Raw genomic sequence first — 16146 nt, forward strand, 5'->3', positions numbered from 1 at the left:
CCCCCTCCAAAATTGGGAGAAAAGAATTCCACACATACATAAATTTAGTAGGTGCTCGCCGCGTTTGTTCATCTCAGTTTTTTGACATCTCCTTGTCTTTCTAGAGCCTTCTGTTTAGCTAGACTGAATTCTAACCCCTCTATGGTTATGCAGAGCAGAATTTTGAATATCCCATACTCAGACGGGACCTGTCTTTGCTCTTCTGGATCTATTGATTCATTAGCTCCATGCCCTCTTGGAATGCCGCTTTTATAAGGAACTTCGATCACGTTATATCTCCCCCCTCTTAACATATAAATCTAATGCCTCTGTGTCTGACATAATGCCTTTTTTATTAATTGACAGGGATCCCAAAGCTACATTATCAGTGGCAAGATTTATTTCAGTCCTTATATCCCTCAAACATTAGATTTACGCTGCTCAAGATCAGTGGATCAAGGTGCTTCTAAGGGATGAAGGAAGGAAAGGAATTTAGTAGGTAGCTGTGTTGATCCAGGGAGATGGGGGGTGGGAATCCCAAAAGTGGCAGTTGTGTAAAACCCAGCCACAACGTCACGGAACTAGCAAGCCTTTGAGTTCCACAGAAGCGTGTATCAGGCGGTACGTTAAGTGCGAAACAAAGCCAGGCGGAGAGGAGAAGAAATGCTCAAATAAATAAAAATTCGGGGCACGTCGACCAAGCCCAAAGGCCTACAGGTACCAGATGGGTGAACGAGAAGGGCTTCGGGAACAGACTGCGGGGCTGCCGGTCGCTCACGAAACCCAGAGGAGGCGTCGATTCCACCTCCCTGTCGCTTTAAGACTTCAGATCCTTGTTCTGAGCCGTCGGAAGAGCCGGGGCAGATTAGAAGCCGCTCTGCTCGCCCGAAACCTCCATGATCCCGGAGGACAAATTCGGTGTGAACAGAATTTGGGTACCTTGTCCCCCGATAGTGGCGGGCATTGCCGGGATCAGTCTATTCCTTGGCACCCGTTCTGCGTCAGCCCTTTGTCACTTCTCCCATAAAAATCACCTTTCTTGCAAGACAGCAACTACCTTTTGTCCTGACTGGGGCTCCTGAGGCCCACAGGGCAGGCAGAAACCCATTTGGTGAAGCTCTACCTGGTAGGGAGACAGAAGGAAATGCAGGGCTTAGCCCAAGACCACTTTGGCCTTCTGGGCAACTCAGAAAGTCTTCCCAGACACGCAACAGGGTATCAGAAGCAGCTGACAATGCCCTCGCTTTGGCGGGCACTTCGCTTCTGCCAGCCCAGCTGTCCTGTGTTTGGTATGAACAGAAGCTTACCAGCTGAAACCTTTTCTCTGGCTGGGCAAAGCTCTCTCCTGCTCCTTGGCTGCGTGTTGAGCTGCTGTCAATGGGCACAGGAGCAAGGACAGAAAGGAAGTTGGCAGCTGCGGCCTCCCAAGTAAACTCCGAGTGTTTTGGGGGAGAAAGTCGGGCATGGGGTACTTAGAGCCAAAAACCCGGCCGGAGTTATTAGCAGGAAATGCATCTTCCTGACGCATCCAGCTGGGAGATCCATTTTAAACCTGAGGCGCTGGGCGATTTGGACCCGGGAGGGTCTGCGAGCGAAGCAGATGCCGCCGACCCAAAGACGCGAGGCCCAAAACTTCCCCAGGATCCCTCTGCCTTCTGCATTGTGCGAGCTTTCCTTCTGAATCCGCAGTGGATTGCAAGTACTCCTGTATGACAGGGGACTGTTGTTTTACAGATGTTTAGCCATCAAGTTTCTTGCTGCTCCTGGGTTTGGGCCACTGTGCCGGGTTACAAACTTGTCGAATCCTCATGCGTGGGGCCAGGTGGGGGGGGTTTTGCCCGGCTTCTGATTAGCTATCGGAGATTTGATTGGCTGTGCAGATTTTTTGGAAATGTCGCTTTTGGTAGCAGCTGCCGCAACGACGCAAGGGTCTTCACGGTGTGACTTAAGGTAAGCCGTGGCGGCCATCTTGTGGCCGGCTCCACCTCCTGCAGCCAGCCGTGGTGTGGCTATAGGGTCGCCAGGTCCCTCTTGGCAACTGGCGGGAGGTTTTAGGGGCGCCGCCTGAGGAGGACGGGGCTTGGGGGAAGGGAAGGACTTCAGTGCCATAGAGTCCAATTGCCAGAGCGGCCATTTTCTCCAGGGGAACTGATCTCTTGCCTGGAGATCAGTTGTAAGAGCAGGAGATCTCCAGCCACTCCCTGGAGGTTGGCAACCCTATGTGGCCACCATGCTGGTTCAGAATTCCAAAGGTGCCCGCAGGCTCAAAAATGTTGGGGACCCCCGATCTGGAGTGTGTCTGACATTTTCAGCGGCAGCTGTCGGGGCAGGGCGGACAATTCAGCAGCAGCTGCCCAACTCTATCGAGTTCCTTAATTCCTTAGCCACCTGGAGATTCTTCTGTAGCTCTCAATTTGCTCTTGCTATAAAAGGGAATCAAAATTTTGGATGAGGCGGGCGGGGAAGAGTTGTCACGGCAAAGCACGAAAGGGGACGAATGGGGAGTAGGGGAGAATTTGTAAATTAAATGATTTTTTTTGGGGGGGTGCAAATATATTCCTTGTCTGATTGCTCAACCAATGACCCAATAAAGATATTTCTTAGAATAAAGGATTGTTTTTGTGGGTTGTATAATTTGGCAAAGGATGAAGGGTGTCCAGAGGAGGGCAACGAAGATGGTGAGGGGTCTGGAGACCAAGTCCTGTGAGGAAGGGTTGAAGGAGCTGGGTATGTTTAGCCGGAAGAAGAGAAAACTGAGAGGGGATGTGATAACCATCTTCAAGTACCTGAAGGGCTGTCATATAGAGGAGGGTGCTGAGTAGTTTTCTGTTGCCCCAGAAGGTCGGACCAGAACCAACGGGTTGAAATTAAATCAAGAGAGTTTCTTTCTAGACATTAGGAAGAATTTTATAACAGAACAGTTCCTCAGTGGAACAGGCTTCCTTGGGAGGTGGTGAGCTCTCCTTGGAGATTTTTAAGCAGAGGCTAGATGGCCATCGGTCAGCAATGCTGATTCTATGACCGTAGGCAGATCATGAGAAGGAGGGCATCTTGGCCATCTTCTAGGCATGGAGTAGGGGTCACTTGGGGTGTGGGGGGGAGGTAGTTGTGAATTTCCAGCATTGTACAAGGGGTTGGACTAGATGACCCTGGTGGTCCCTTCCAACTCTGATTCTATGAAAATGGGGCAGTTACACTCCCACTGGGAGAGCAGATCTGAGCGCACACTGTCAGTCTGCACTGTACAATCCAAAGAAAAATAAACTTAAGATCCCTGCTGAATCGGCTCAGGTCCGACTAAGCCAGAATCTGGCTCCCAATGTAAAATTTCTGGCAATTTTGAGGCCGGGGGGGGGGGAGTATTTTTTTTCTGGGTTTGAGGAAAAAATTGAAATATACATGCAGTACTTACTTTCCTATAAAACCTAAATCTATTGTGCTTGTTTAAGAACATAAAATGCATCATTTAGAACGTAGCGCGTAAAGTTGTAGGAATTGGCTTGTTTATGGCATTTAAAATTACAGATGCCTTTTCTACAAGCAAAATTGTAAATACACCCAATGCTAAATTCTCTCCAGTATCAGAGGAACGTGTCTATTATATTAGGTGCTGTGGAACACAGGCAGGATAATGCTGCTGCAGTCACCTTGTTTGTGGGCTTCTCAGAGGCACCTGGTTGGCCACTGTGTGAACGGACTGCTGTACTTGATGGACCTTGGACTGATCCAGCATGACTTTTCTTATGTTCTTAAAACAAGAGAAAACTATGCACTGTGCAATTTTAGTACATTTCGTTCATTCCAGTTATAAAAACTTTTTTTTTTTTTTGCTTTTCAAAATTTCCCAATTTTTGCAATGGAAAATTTTGAGTCCACCGCTCTTAATCACTAATGGATGTTACTATAATTTGTATGCAAATCTAAGATGACCCCTCTTTTTTTGATGGCATACCTGGGGTCTTGCATTGGAGTCAATACTATATCTTGTTTGGAACAAAAATCTAACTAGCTCACAATGTTTGGCTAGTCGTGAATAGAACATGATGCTTCCCCTGAGATGTTCTTGTTTTACGTATGGAAACAGGTAAGATTCTACACACCTGTGGTCGGTTTGATAAGTCCATTTTGAAGGTATGCACGCGAACATGTTCAAAGGAGGAGAGATTCTTCTTGGGAAATGACGGCCGCACACATACACAGGGCTACACGGTCAGACGTTTTCGTATTTATTAAAGGCATAGATTAGGCACGTCATCCCGTTCCCACCCCATCCCCACATTCCCACACATGGAAGAATAGATCACACCACTGAGCTCTCCTTCCCTGGAGGTTTTTAAGAAGAGGTTAGATGGCCATTTGTCAGCAATGCTGATTCTGTGACCTTAGGCAGATGATGAGAGGGAAGGCATCTTGGCCATCTTCTGGTCACTGGGGGGTGGGTGGGTGGGTAGGTAGTTGTGAATGTCCTGCATTGTGCAGGGGGTTGGACTAGATGACCCTGGTGGTCCCTTCCAACTCTATGATTCTATGAGAGGAGTTGACTTAATATGGTTTTGTTAAAAAAAAGAAAGAAAAGGTAAATGTACGAAACACAGAACAAGTTGAGAATAGAACACTAAGGCAATTTAAAAACAAAACTGTACAAAATCTTGATCTGGGACTTTCGCACGTCCACAATCACCGCCTAATTTTTCCAAAGAGCAGCAGCCGATCATTTTGGCACCAATTTTTTTTCCTATAAAAAATGTTTTTTTTAAACAAAAGAAACATGATATTTGCAACACACGGTTTTGGGGGGGGGGGATCCTCCGCGCTCCACAAATAAAGGAACGAAAGAGAGACAGTTGTGATTTTAAAACACACACACGCACAAACACACAGTTGCCGCTGTAAGTTGGAACGTCGGAGTCTGGTACGCCTGAAGAGTTTTTGCAGCTGGCCAAATTGGCTCACTGGCAGATCAACGATGCTGCTTCAAGGTAGGTACCAAAAAAAGAAACTGCTCCTTGAGAGACTGGAGGAGAAAATAGGGGACTTCCGGACCTCCCTCCCCCCTAACCCCACTTTTACAGCGCCACGGTTCTCCTTGGGTTATTCAGCCTCTGTTTTTGTCATACTCGCTCACCATCCGTTTGATATGGAAGAGCTTGTTTCGAAGGGACTTGCTTTCCATCTTCTTGCTCTGGTAGTCGGGAGTCTAGCAAATTAACGAAGGGGGGTAAATGCTCAGTTAGCTATCGTTCAAAAATGTACCCATGTGCATGGAGTTGTCATTTTGGTACACTTATTTGCTTATTTATTTTAGACTTACAGCCTGCCCTCCCCTGGGTCACCAGGCTTGGGGGGCGGCTCACAACGTCCAATAAAAAACCATCTGTCAACAGAGAGAAGGTATAGTTATAAAATCTTAGGTCATTTATGCATGGGTACTTTGACTCATGTTCACCCCGTCTGACTTGGTTTTTCCTTGGAGTTCTGCATGAGTTTTCCGTCCATTACAAATGACCTCGCTGCCAGCCCTCACAATGTCCGGGTTTTCCCATTCCTCTGTTAATTTGGCTCTTCCCTCTCCCCTAAGCTCAGCCCAGGTGAAATCTCCGTGCAGAAGGCGATGCGTGGGGCACAGAAGCTTGCTTTCTCTCTCAGCCAATCGCAAAGCAGCATGTAAAGAGGCGGGGATTAGGGCTGTTGAAAAAAAATTAGGTAAAGTTCGGCTTCGGCAAAATTCGGCCCTTTTAAATTCGGGCCATGCCGAAGTCTGAACTCCCCCGCTTCGGATCCCCGAAATTAGGGCGAGATCCGGAGTTCGGGGGAAAATTCACCCCCCCCCCGCGGGCCTTCACGGGGCTTCCCTGAAGCCAGGCAGGGGGCCGTTTAAACAGATCTGCGCCTTCCAGCTGGGAGCTCCCGGCCGGGAGGCGCAGATCTGTTTAAACGCCCCCCCCCCCGTGTGCCTTCAGGGAAGCCCCCTGATGGCGCGCGGGGGGGGGAGGCGCAGATCTGTTTAAAGGCCCCCCTGCCCAACTTCAGGGAAGCCCCCTGAAGGCGCGCGTGCGGGGGGGGGGAGGAACAGATCTGCGCCTCCCGCCCGGGGGAAATTTGGGGTAATTTCAGGGAAAATTTGGCGGTTTTTCGGGGGAAATACGGTGGTTTTTTCTGTTCGGGACAAACCGAATCAACAGCCCTAGCGGGGATTCAAATGTTTCCTGCTTCCTAGGGGCTCTTTCCGAGCAAAAGAGGGTTTTTAAAAAGGAGGCTTGGATTTCTCCCCTCCCTTTCAGATTGCTCCGGGTTTTGTTTTTTGTTCTTAAAATGCTTTTTTATGCAGCAGTTGGGTTTTGGGGGGGATTTCTCTCACAGTAAGCACTGCGCAGTAAGCCAATTACAATGCAGCATTTCAAGGGGCAGGGACTTGATTTGAGTTTGGAGACTGCTGGTGCAGAGATTCCCAACAGGAAAGTGTGGGTCCGGCGAGCAACGAACCTCAGGTAAAACTCCCATGCATAAATGACCTCAGAGTACAATCTATCCTAGCTCAGGCATAAGGATAAACGTGATCGTTTGGCGCCCGACAACCATCGCCCCAGACTGCTGTCCAAAACAGGCAGTACTGCTAATAGGGTAGAAAACGGTCCTCAATGGAATGCCTGGTGGCACAACTTATAGGCCCTAAGGAATCTAGAAAGATCCCGCAGGGTCCGGATGTTATCTGGCAGAGAGTTCTACCAGGCCGGGGCCACTATCGAAAATGCTCTTGCCCTTGCTGAGGACAGCCGATCCACCTGCGGGCCAAGTACCACCAGAAGACCACGTGATGAAGAACGTTCTTGGGACACGTAGGGATGATGTTGGGTTTTGTCTGGTAGGTGTATTTTACACGTTTCGGTAACAACGTGCAAGAATAAAACATATCATTGCTATCATTAATCCATATCGCGTGGTGTAGTGGTTAAGAGCAGTGGCTTGGAGCGGTGGAGTCTGATCTGGAGAACCGGGTTTGATTCCCCACTCCTCCAAGTGAGTGGCGGATGTTTATCTGGTGAACTGGCTTTGTTTCCCCACTCCTACACACGAAGCCAGCTCGGTGACCTTGGGCCAGTCACAGCTCTCTCAGACCCACCTACCTCACAGGGTGTCTGATGTGGGGAGAGGAAGGGAAGGTGATTGTAAGCCGGTTTGAGTCCCCCTTAAGTGGTAGAGAAAGTCGGCATATAAAAACCAACACTTCTTCCGTTTGAGTCAGAGCACAAGTCCATCTACACCAGCATTGCCTGCTCTGACTGGCAGCAGCTCTCCAGGGGCTCAGGCAGAGAAAGGTCCTTCCCAGCACCAGACAAGCTTTAACTGGAGATGCCAGACAAGGACCTAGCATAGGTGCAGGGCAGACATGGATAGCCTGGCATACAATTGGAGCTAGCATGGTGTAGTAGGAGGGGCTGTGGCTCAGATATACAGCTTCTGCCTGGCACACGGAAGGTCCCAGGTTCAATCCCCGGCATCTCTAGTTAAAAGACCAGGTAGTTGGTGATTCAAAAGACCTCTACCTGAGAGAGCCACTGCCAGTCTGAGTAGACCATACTGACCTTGATGGAGCAATGGTCTGATTCAGTATAAGGCAGCTCCATGTGTTCATGAGCAGTTCGTGTTAGATAAGGATGGGGAACAAAATTTGAATCCAGTAGCACCTTAAAGACAAACAATTCCATGCTGGCCATAATTAGACAAGGGATAGAGAATAAAACCGCTGCTATCATACTGCCCTTGTACAAATCTATGGTAAGACCACATTTGGAATACTGTGTACAGTTCTGGTCACCGCACCTAAAAAAGGATATTGCAGAGCTTGAGAAGGTGCAGAAAAGAGCAACCAAAGTGATTGGGGGACTAGAGTAACTGCCCTATGAGGAATGGTTAAAACGCTTAGGGCTGTTAAGCTTGGAAAGCAGGCATTTAAGGGGAGACTTGATAAGAGGTCTATAAAATTATGCGTGGTATGGAGAGAGTGGTCAGGGAGAAGCCTTTCTCCCTCTCTCATAATACCAGAACACAAGGTCATCTGCTGAAGCTGCAGGGCGAGAGATTCAAAACAGACAAAAGGAAGCATTTCTTCACACAACGCATAGTGAAATTGTGGAACTCCCTGCCCCAGGATGTGGTGATGGCTGCCAACTTGGAAGGCTTGAAGAGAGGAGTGGACATGTTCAAGAAGAGAGGGCTACCCATGGCTGCTAGTAAAAATGGATACTAGTCATGATGCATACCTATTCTCTCCAGGATCAGAGGAGCATGCCTATTATATTAGGGTGCTTTGGATCACAGGCGGGATGGTGCTGCTACAGTCGTCTTGTTTGTGGGCTTCCTAGAGGCACCTGACTGGCCACTGTGTGAACAGACTGCTGGACTTGATGGGCCTCGGTCTGATCCAGCAGGGCTTTTCTTATATTTCTTATGTTACAACATTTTTCAGGGTATCATCATTTTATATGTATCTGACAAAGTGAGCTTTGGCTCACAAAAACTTGCATCCTGGAAAATTCTGTTGGGCCTTTAAGGTGCTATTAGACGCAAATTTTGTTCTACTACAGAACAACATGCCTACCCACCTGAAATGAGAATCTGGAGCCCCAGCCCCCACCCCATGTGAATTCTCACTGAGCCTTGGTGACCTTAGGGTAGTCACTCTCTTCACCTAGCCTACCTCACAGGCCTGTTGTGAGGACAACACTGTGGAGGGGAGAAAGTGGTGGTGAGCTGCTTTAGGAAACTCCTATCCAGATTCCGGGGGTGAGGGAAATTTGCTGCAAATTTCTTAGCTGGAATGTTGCTGGATGGTCAGCTAAACTTACTGATCCTGATATACAGTTATTTCTTTCGACCTTTGATATCATCCTTGTTCAGGGAACTTGGGCCACAAATGAGATCTTTCTCCCAGGCTTTACCTCTTTTACCCAAAAAGCAATCAAAGGCTCTGTGGGCTGCCCTCGTGCAGGACTAGCATGCTTAATCTCCACTTCTTTAAGCATAAGCTCAATTGACCTTCTTTTGGCTGAAGAGTTGGTGCTAGCAGTTAGAGTAAACCTGACTTTTTCTTCACTTATTTTATTTTCTGTTTATATTCCTCCTGGTAGATCAAGTAATACTGCACGAAACTGGGCCCGTCTGGGAGAACTATTTGATGACATCAAAAACAACCACCCAACTACTCCAGTTCTCATGGCTGGTGATTTTAATGCACGAATAGGGCCGGATGATAATACTCTCTTCCAAAATCTTATAGGGAATTTTGATGAATCTTTCCTGAGCTCCCTATGGTATACTAGAACTTCCAGGGACTCGGTAATCAATTCTTCCGGCTTAAGCCTGGCCCAATTCGCTATACAGAGGAACCTAATAATAGTAAATGGGCGATCGCAGATCGACTCTAATGGAGATTTCACTTTTTTTAACCAAAATGGTGCCAGTGTTATCGATTATTTTCTGGTTTCATTAGATCTCTTACCTCTAATCAGTAATATGGAAGTCTGCGATTACATGGGCAGTGACCATCTCCCTATCTCTCTTTCAATCAACCAATTATCTGTTCCACATTTAATACCGTCCTACCATCAAATATTGCACCAATCCCCAAAAGCCCTAGCTCGTGTTTACTGGGGCCCTGAGCTTGATTCCTTGGTGCGTGGTAAAATGCAGCTTTTGGAGGTGACTTCGTTGAAAGCTGCCCTCCTTGAGCAAGAGTCTGCAGCTACTGTCTTAAATGTTTTTTTCAGACTAATTGATTTATTTAAACCTTTATTTATTAAAGAAATCACCTCAAGCTTGCACGCTTTATACAAACAAAATTCTTGGTTTAAACGAGCAATAACCAGGAAACAGAGAATTCAGAAGGAACAATACTATTTCAGTATTGAAGGAATTGTTAACTATTAAAAAGAACTACAAGGACTTAGTAAACTGGAGGAAAAAAGAGGCCCTATATAAAAATTGGAGGAGCTTGATTACAGCTATAAACAACAATGATAATTCAACTTTCTGGCGGACTGTGAATTCTTTAAGTAATGGCTATGCCAGAGTCCCCGCATGTATCCCGTCTTCGGTCTGGGTAGCTTACTTCAAGAGCCTTTTCTCCTACTCTGTGGAAAACCAGGGTCTTATACCTGTAGCACCTTCTATTTTGCTGAATTCCTGGCCAGATGTGTCTTCTAAGGAAATTAAACAGCTCATTGATCGCCTACACTCAGGTAAAGCCCCAGGTCCTGATCTAATTCCCTACGAACTTTTTAAAGTCAACAGCAAATGGTGGGCCAACATTCTTGCTCCTGTATTCACACAAATTAATGCCTCAGGAGCTATTCCAAAATCTTGGAGACATACTATTATCGTCCCAATCTTTAAAAAGGGTCAGCGCTCTGACCCAAGCTGTTATCGTCCAATCAGCCTTTTGTCTTGCTTAGGCAAATTGTATTCCTCCTACTTATTAAAGAGGCTGTTGGACTGGGTTGAGAGTAATGACATCCTTGGCTGAGAACAGATTGGCTTTAGAAGGGGTTGGTCTGTCACGGACCACTGTTTAGTGCTCTCCCATCTAGCCGAGAAATATTCCTCCCCCAGAAATGGCACCCTTTATGCGGTTTTATGGATCTTAAGGGAGCTTTTGATACCATCCCGAGGGAGAGGCTATGGTTGAAACTATCACATTCTACTATGGATAGGAGGTTACTATGGCTTATTCAGCAATTTCATACCGACCTCACAGCTCAGGTTCGCTGTGGCAACCAAGGAGAACTAACCGAGCCCTTTGAGCTGGTCAAGGGAGTTAGACAAGGTTGCCTCCTTGCTCCTCTCTTGTTTAATCTATACCTGAATGATATGGCAACCAATTTCTCAGAGTTTAGCCACCCCCCAAAGCTTGCAAGTCATCCCACCCCGATTCTACTCTATGCTGACAATGCAGTTCTCCTGTCCCGCACAAGAATTGGTTTGAAAAGATCTTTGCAAACTTTTTCTGAGTATAAACCATCATAAATCTAAGATTATGATCTTCACTAAGAGGAGAAAAATGCCTCTTTTTCGCTGGGTATTAGATGGCTTTGAGGTTGACCAAGTCAAGGAGTTTGTTTAACTTGGCATTCTTTTTTCCCATAACCTAAATTGGAATGCCCATCAAAAAGCAGTGTCCAACAAAATTAAACCTGGGGTTGGTGCTATTGTCAACTTTCTTCACACCAAAGGTGGCAAATATATTCCAGGGGCTATTCAGGTTTTTAACCTGAAAATTACTCCAATTATCCTCTTTGGTGTTGCCATCTGGATTACAGTCATCAATGAATCTATAGATCGTCCACTGCTTCAGTTCTTACGAAAACTCCTAAATGCCCCTCGATGTGTTGCTGGCGTTACTCTTCGTTCCGAGTTTGGCCAAATGTCACTTGAAGCTAGGGCGTGGTTGGCCGCCTTTAAACTACACCTTAAACTATGCTTTACCACTGAGGGGTTCCTAGCTTCTCTGAAGCATGACCCTTTTAAATCCTCATGGCAAAAAATCTTAGATGAGAAACTGGCGTTGTTGGGCTTCTCGCAGGATATGTTATCAGATCTTGGGAAAACTGAAGCTTTTGCCAAAATTAAAAAGCACATTAAAGAGCTCGATTATAACAGCACTACTTTTCGTGCTCGTCGTGTCTGTTCATCCCAGTTCTTCGGAATACCCCCTCCACGTGGTCTGCCTACCTATACATATTATCTAACAACTCCTCGTCTCTGTAGAGCTTTTTGCTTGGCTAGATTGAATGCTAACCCTTCTATGGTAATGCAGGGCAGAATTCTGAATATACCATACTCAGACAGGATCTGTCCTTGCTCTTCTGGCTCTATTGACTCATTAGCCCATGCCCTTTTGGAATGCCGCTTTTACGAGGAACTTCGATCGCACTATATTTCCCCCCTTTTAATATACAAATCTAATGCCTCTGTGACTGACATAATGCCTTTTTTACTAAGTGATAGGGACCCCAAGGCTACATTGTCAGTGGCAAGATTTGTTTCAGTCCTTATATCCCTCCATCACTAGATATATGCTGCTCAAGATCAATTGATCAAGGAGCTTCTAAGGGATAAAAGGCAAAAGGCTTCGTGTCTTGGTAACATAGGGGGAGGGTGGGGAATGATATAAAAGGAATAAGATGAATTGCAGTGTCCAGTTCTGGAATTTAATGTTAGGAATTCTCCAAGCTCAACCAGAACGGAGGAGGAGGAGGAAGAAGAGGAAGAGTTAGTTTTTATATGCCGACTTTCTCTACCACTTAAGGGAGACTCAAACTGGCTTACAATCACCTTCCCTTCCCCTCCCCACAACCAACACCCTGTGAGGTAAGTGAGGCTCTTAACAGAGCTGTGACTGGCCCAAGGTCACCCAGCTGGCTTTGTGTGTGTGTGTGTGTATGTGTAAAGTTCCCTCAAGTCACAGCCGACTTATGGCGACCCCTTTTTGGGGTTTTCATGGCAAGAGACTAACAGAGGTGGTTTGCCAGTGCCTTCCTCTGCACAGCTACCCTGGTATTCCTTGGTGGTCTCCCATCCAACTACTAACCAGGGCTGACCCTGCTTAGCTTCTGAGATCTGACAAGATCAGGCTAGTCTGGGCCATCCAGGTGGCTTCGTGTGTAAGAGTGGGGAAACAAATCCAGTTCACCAGATTAGCCTTCGCCGCTCATGTGGAGTAGTGGGGAATCAAACCCGGTTCTCCAGATCAGAGTCCACTGCTCCAAACCACCGCTCTTAACCACTACACCACGCTGGAAAAGAACAAACGGCAAAAGGAACAGCCTAGTGCAAATCTCAGGTCGGAAAATAAAAATTCTTCATGGGTGACTGCTAGGCATAGATTGGAGGGGAGGTTACTCACGCGTTTTAAATCCTTCAGCCGGTTGTATTCCTCCGCCACTCCCTGCAGGAGGGGAAAAAATAACAACAATCAAGGGTTGGACACAGTCAGCTACTGGAGACTCCTTTCATTAACCTGATCTGAAATCAACGGAGGTGGAATGTGGCTGGAGAAACACGTGATGCCCAGCAGACAATGCAGGCCTTTCAGGATCTCTGGTTTTTCTGCTTGGCGCCAGGCTCCTGAGCCAGGTGGGCGGTCACCTGTCTGGTTTGTCGACGGACACAGATGTTAGCAACTTACTCGGAAACGTGAATGGAATATTGTGTCTGTCCATAGCGTTATAAGGTCCAGGCCCTCAGGAAAACCTAGTATCGCATCCCATTTCAACTAGGGGGGTTCGAACCCTGAGGAGCCCTAAAGCTACTTTAGGCCAAGCGTTATCATATATGGAATGTAGACAAGCTAGAAGGTGTCCAGAGGAGGGCAACAAAGATGGTGAGGGGTCTGGAGACCAAGTCCTATGAGGAGAGGTTGAAGGAGCTGGGTATGTTTATCCTGAAGAGGAGTAGACTTGAGAGGGGATATAATAACTAGGGCTGTCGATTCGGTTCGTCCCGAACCGAAAACCCGCCAAATTTCCCCCGATTCGGCAGTTTCCGGTTCAGATGGAACCAAACTCAAAAAAAGGCGGGAAAAGGACGCGCCGAATTCGGCGAGTTCGGGCAAACGCCAAATAAATTCAGCAGGTTCGGCGTTCCCCGAACCTGCCTTTTCCCACCTTTAACGACCGCCCTGCCGTGTTTCCTGGGAGTCCCAGGAAACTGGGCGGGGTGTCTTTGAAGTGCTCTGCGCTGCCTGCCCAGGCAGTGCGGAGCACTCCCCGCCAGCTCAGCTGTTGGGCGGGTTCCGCCCAACAGCTGAGCATCGGACTGGGAAGGGGGGGGAAAGTGCTCCACGCTGCCTGGGCAGCGTGTGTACAGCAGTTTAAAGACCCACCACCTGGGCGGTGGGTCTTTAAAGTGCTCTGCGCTGCCTGCCCAGGCAGAGCGGAGCACTTCCCCCCCTCAGCTGTTGGGCGTGTCCCCGCCCAACAGCTGAGATTTGGACCGGGAGGAGGGGAAGTGCTCCACACTGCCTGCCCAGGCAGTGCAGAGCACTCCCCCCCCCAGCTCAGCTGTTGGGCGGGTCCCTGCCCCCCGCCCAACAGCTGAGTATCGGACTGGGAAGGGGGGGAAGTGCTAAACCCCCACTGCCCGCCTTTATTCGGCCGAATTGATTCAGGAATTCAGACGAATTCCCCGGATCCGAATCGGGGGAGTTCGGACTTCGGCATTTCCCAAATCAAAACGGGCCGAATTTTGCCAAATCCAAATTTTCCCGAATTTTTTTTCCGACAGCCCTAATGATAACCATCTTCAAGGACTTGAAGGGCTGTCATATAGAGGAGGGAGCCAAGTTGTTTTCTGTTGAGCTAGATTTTTGGACCAGAACCAATGGGTTGAATTTAAATCAAAAGAGTTTCCGTCTAGATATTAGGAAGAACTTTCTAACAGTTAGAGTGATTCCTCAGTGGAACAGGCTTCCTCGGGAGTTGGTGAGCTCTCCTTCCCTGGAGGTTTTGAAGCAGAGGCTAGATGTGAATGTTCTGCATTGTACAGGAGGTTGGACTAGATGACCCTGATGGTCCCGTCCAACTCTATGATTCTATGAATGAGATATGCCAGATGTTCAAGCTGGATTCAGAAAAGGAAGAGGTACTAAAGATCATATTGCAAATTTATGTTGGTTACTGCAGCATGCAAGAGAATTTCAGAAGAAAATCAACTTGTGTTTCAGAGATTACACAAGAGCTTTTGAGTGTGGATTATGAAAAGTTATGGTTGGTTTTAAAAGAAACGGGTGTGCCATAGCATCTGATTGTGTTGATGCGCAACCTACTCTGGACAGGAGGCTACTGTTAGGATAGAATATGAAACGACAATCACCTTCCCTTCCCCTCCCCACAACAGACATCCTGTGAGGTAGGTGGGGCTGAGAGAGCTCTATGAGAGTTGTGACTAGCCCAAGGTCACACAGCTGGCTTGATGTGGAGGAGTGGGGAAACCAACCCGGTTCACCAGATTAGCCCCCGCCGCTCATGTGGAAGAGTTCTAGAGAACCCAGTTCTCTAGATTAGAGTCCACCACTCCAAACCACCGCTGTTAACCACTATACCACAATGGGTCTTATGTTTTGGCTGGAAGCCATTGATTTTATTGTTTTAGTGCTGATTATACCGACGATTTTAGTGTATTTATTGTACCTATTCACTGGGGAAGGCACTGGCAAACCACCCCGCAAACAAAGTCTGCTTAGTAAACATCGGGATGTGACATCACCCCATGGGTCAGGAATGGCCCGGTGCTTGCACAGGGGGCCTTTACTTTTTATTGTAACTACTGTATGGATTGTTATGTTGCGAGCCACAGTGAGCCCAAAATTGGTTGGGGAGGGTGGGGTGTAATGGTTAGAAAAATCTCTGGAGCCTAATTTGAATGGCAGAGGATTCTTTCCTCCTCCGAAATCAGGCCCTCCCTTCTGTTGACATTAGTATAACTAACTGACGCTGCTAACTGCCACTGACTACTGCCTGTCTCTGTCTGCCTCACACTCTCTCTCAAGATGTTACACTCTTTTAGTTAAGATGAGGCAAAAGTTACAGAAACCTCTTAAAGAAAATGCTGTTTGTTTTGAAAGACATCATTAACATTTATTAAAACAGTTTTTCTTAAACATTTGATATGCATGCTATTCAAAATTCCTCCACATTCATAGAATTGGCTGTTTAAGGACTCTGCTGTTAAAGAGGTGGAATATCCTGCATGTAGACTACACTTGATCTTAGCCAAAAGGCCGAGAAGCGATCCTGCAACTAGTCAGTGCTGGGATATTACCCCACAAGAAGGGATTGGATTAATTTCCTTCCCCCACCCCCAACAAAAATACCAAACAAACAAATATTTTAATAAATAACATAAAGAAGAAAGATAGCGGTTGACTGTATATCGGGGGTGGCCTTCTGAGATCCCTTGATCCAGCCCTCTTCCCATTCGTGTCCCCAGCCTACCTGGTACTGCAGGCTGTCTTCGGGCAAATGATCCAGCTGTTTGCTGAGCTGGTTAATCTGGTCGTTGATGCTATCCATCTCCGCGCACAGCTGCTTATAATGCTTGAGGTCCGAGGCAAAATCTTGTTTGTATTCCTGCCGGATCCCGTCTGACGTAATGGGCGGGTACAGGCTGAGG

At 47.3% G+C, this 16146-nt stretch overlaps 1 protein-coding gene across 1 annotated transcript in view; it reads right to left on the minus strand.

Annotated features, from left to right (window-relative positions):
• Positions 1-5049: 5049 nt before the first annotated feature.
• Positions 5050-16146, minus strand: part of LOC130473518 (occludin-like) — a 28318-nt gene continuing 17221 nt past the window's right edge. The window contains exons 5-7 of the mRNA XM_056845056.1: positions 15969-16140; positions 12881-12922; positions 5050-5176 (exon numbers count right to left, since the gene is read on the minus strand). Of these exons, the coding sequence (XP_056701034.1) occupies positions 5075-5176; positions 12881-12922; positions 15969-16140 (316 nt within the window). The 3' untranslated portion in view covers positions 5050-5074. The remainder of the gene's footprint in view (positions 5177-12880; positions 12923-15968; positions 16141-16146) is intronic.

The sequence above is a fragment of the Euleptes europaea genome, chromosome 2 (assembly GCF_029931775.1).
Source record: "Euleptes europaea isolate rEulEur1 chromosome 2, rEulEur1.hap1, whole genome shotgun sequence".
Lineage (NCBI taxonomy): Eukaryota > Metazoa > Chordata > Lepidosauria > Squamata > Sphaerodactylidae > Euleptes > Euleptes europaea.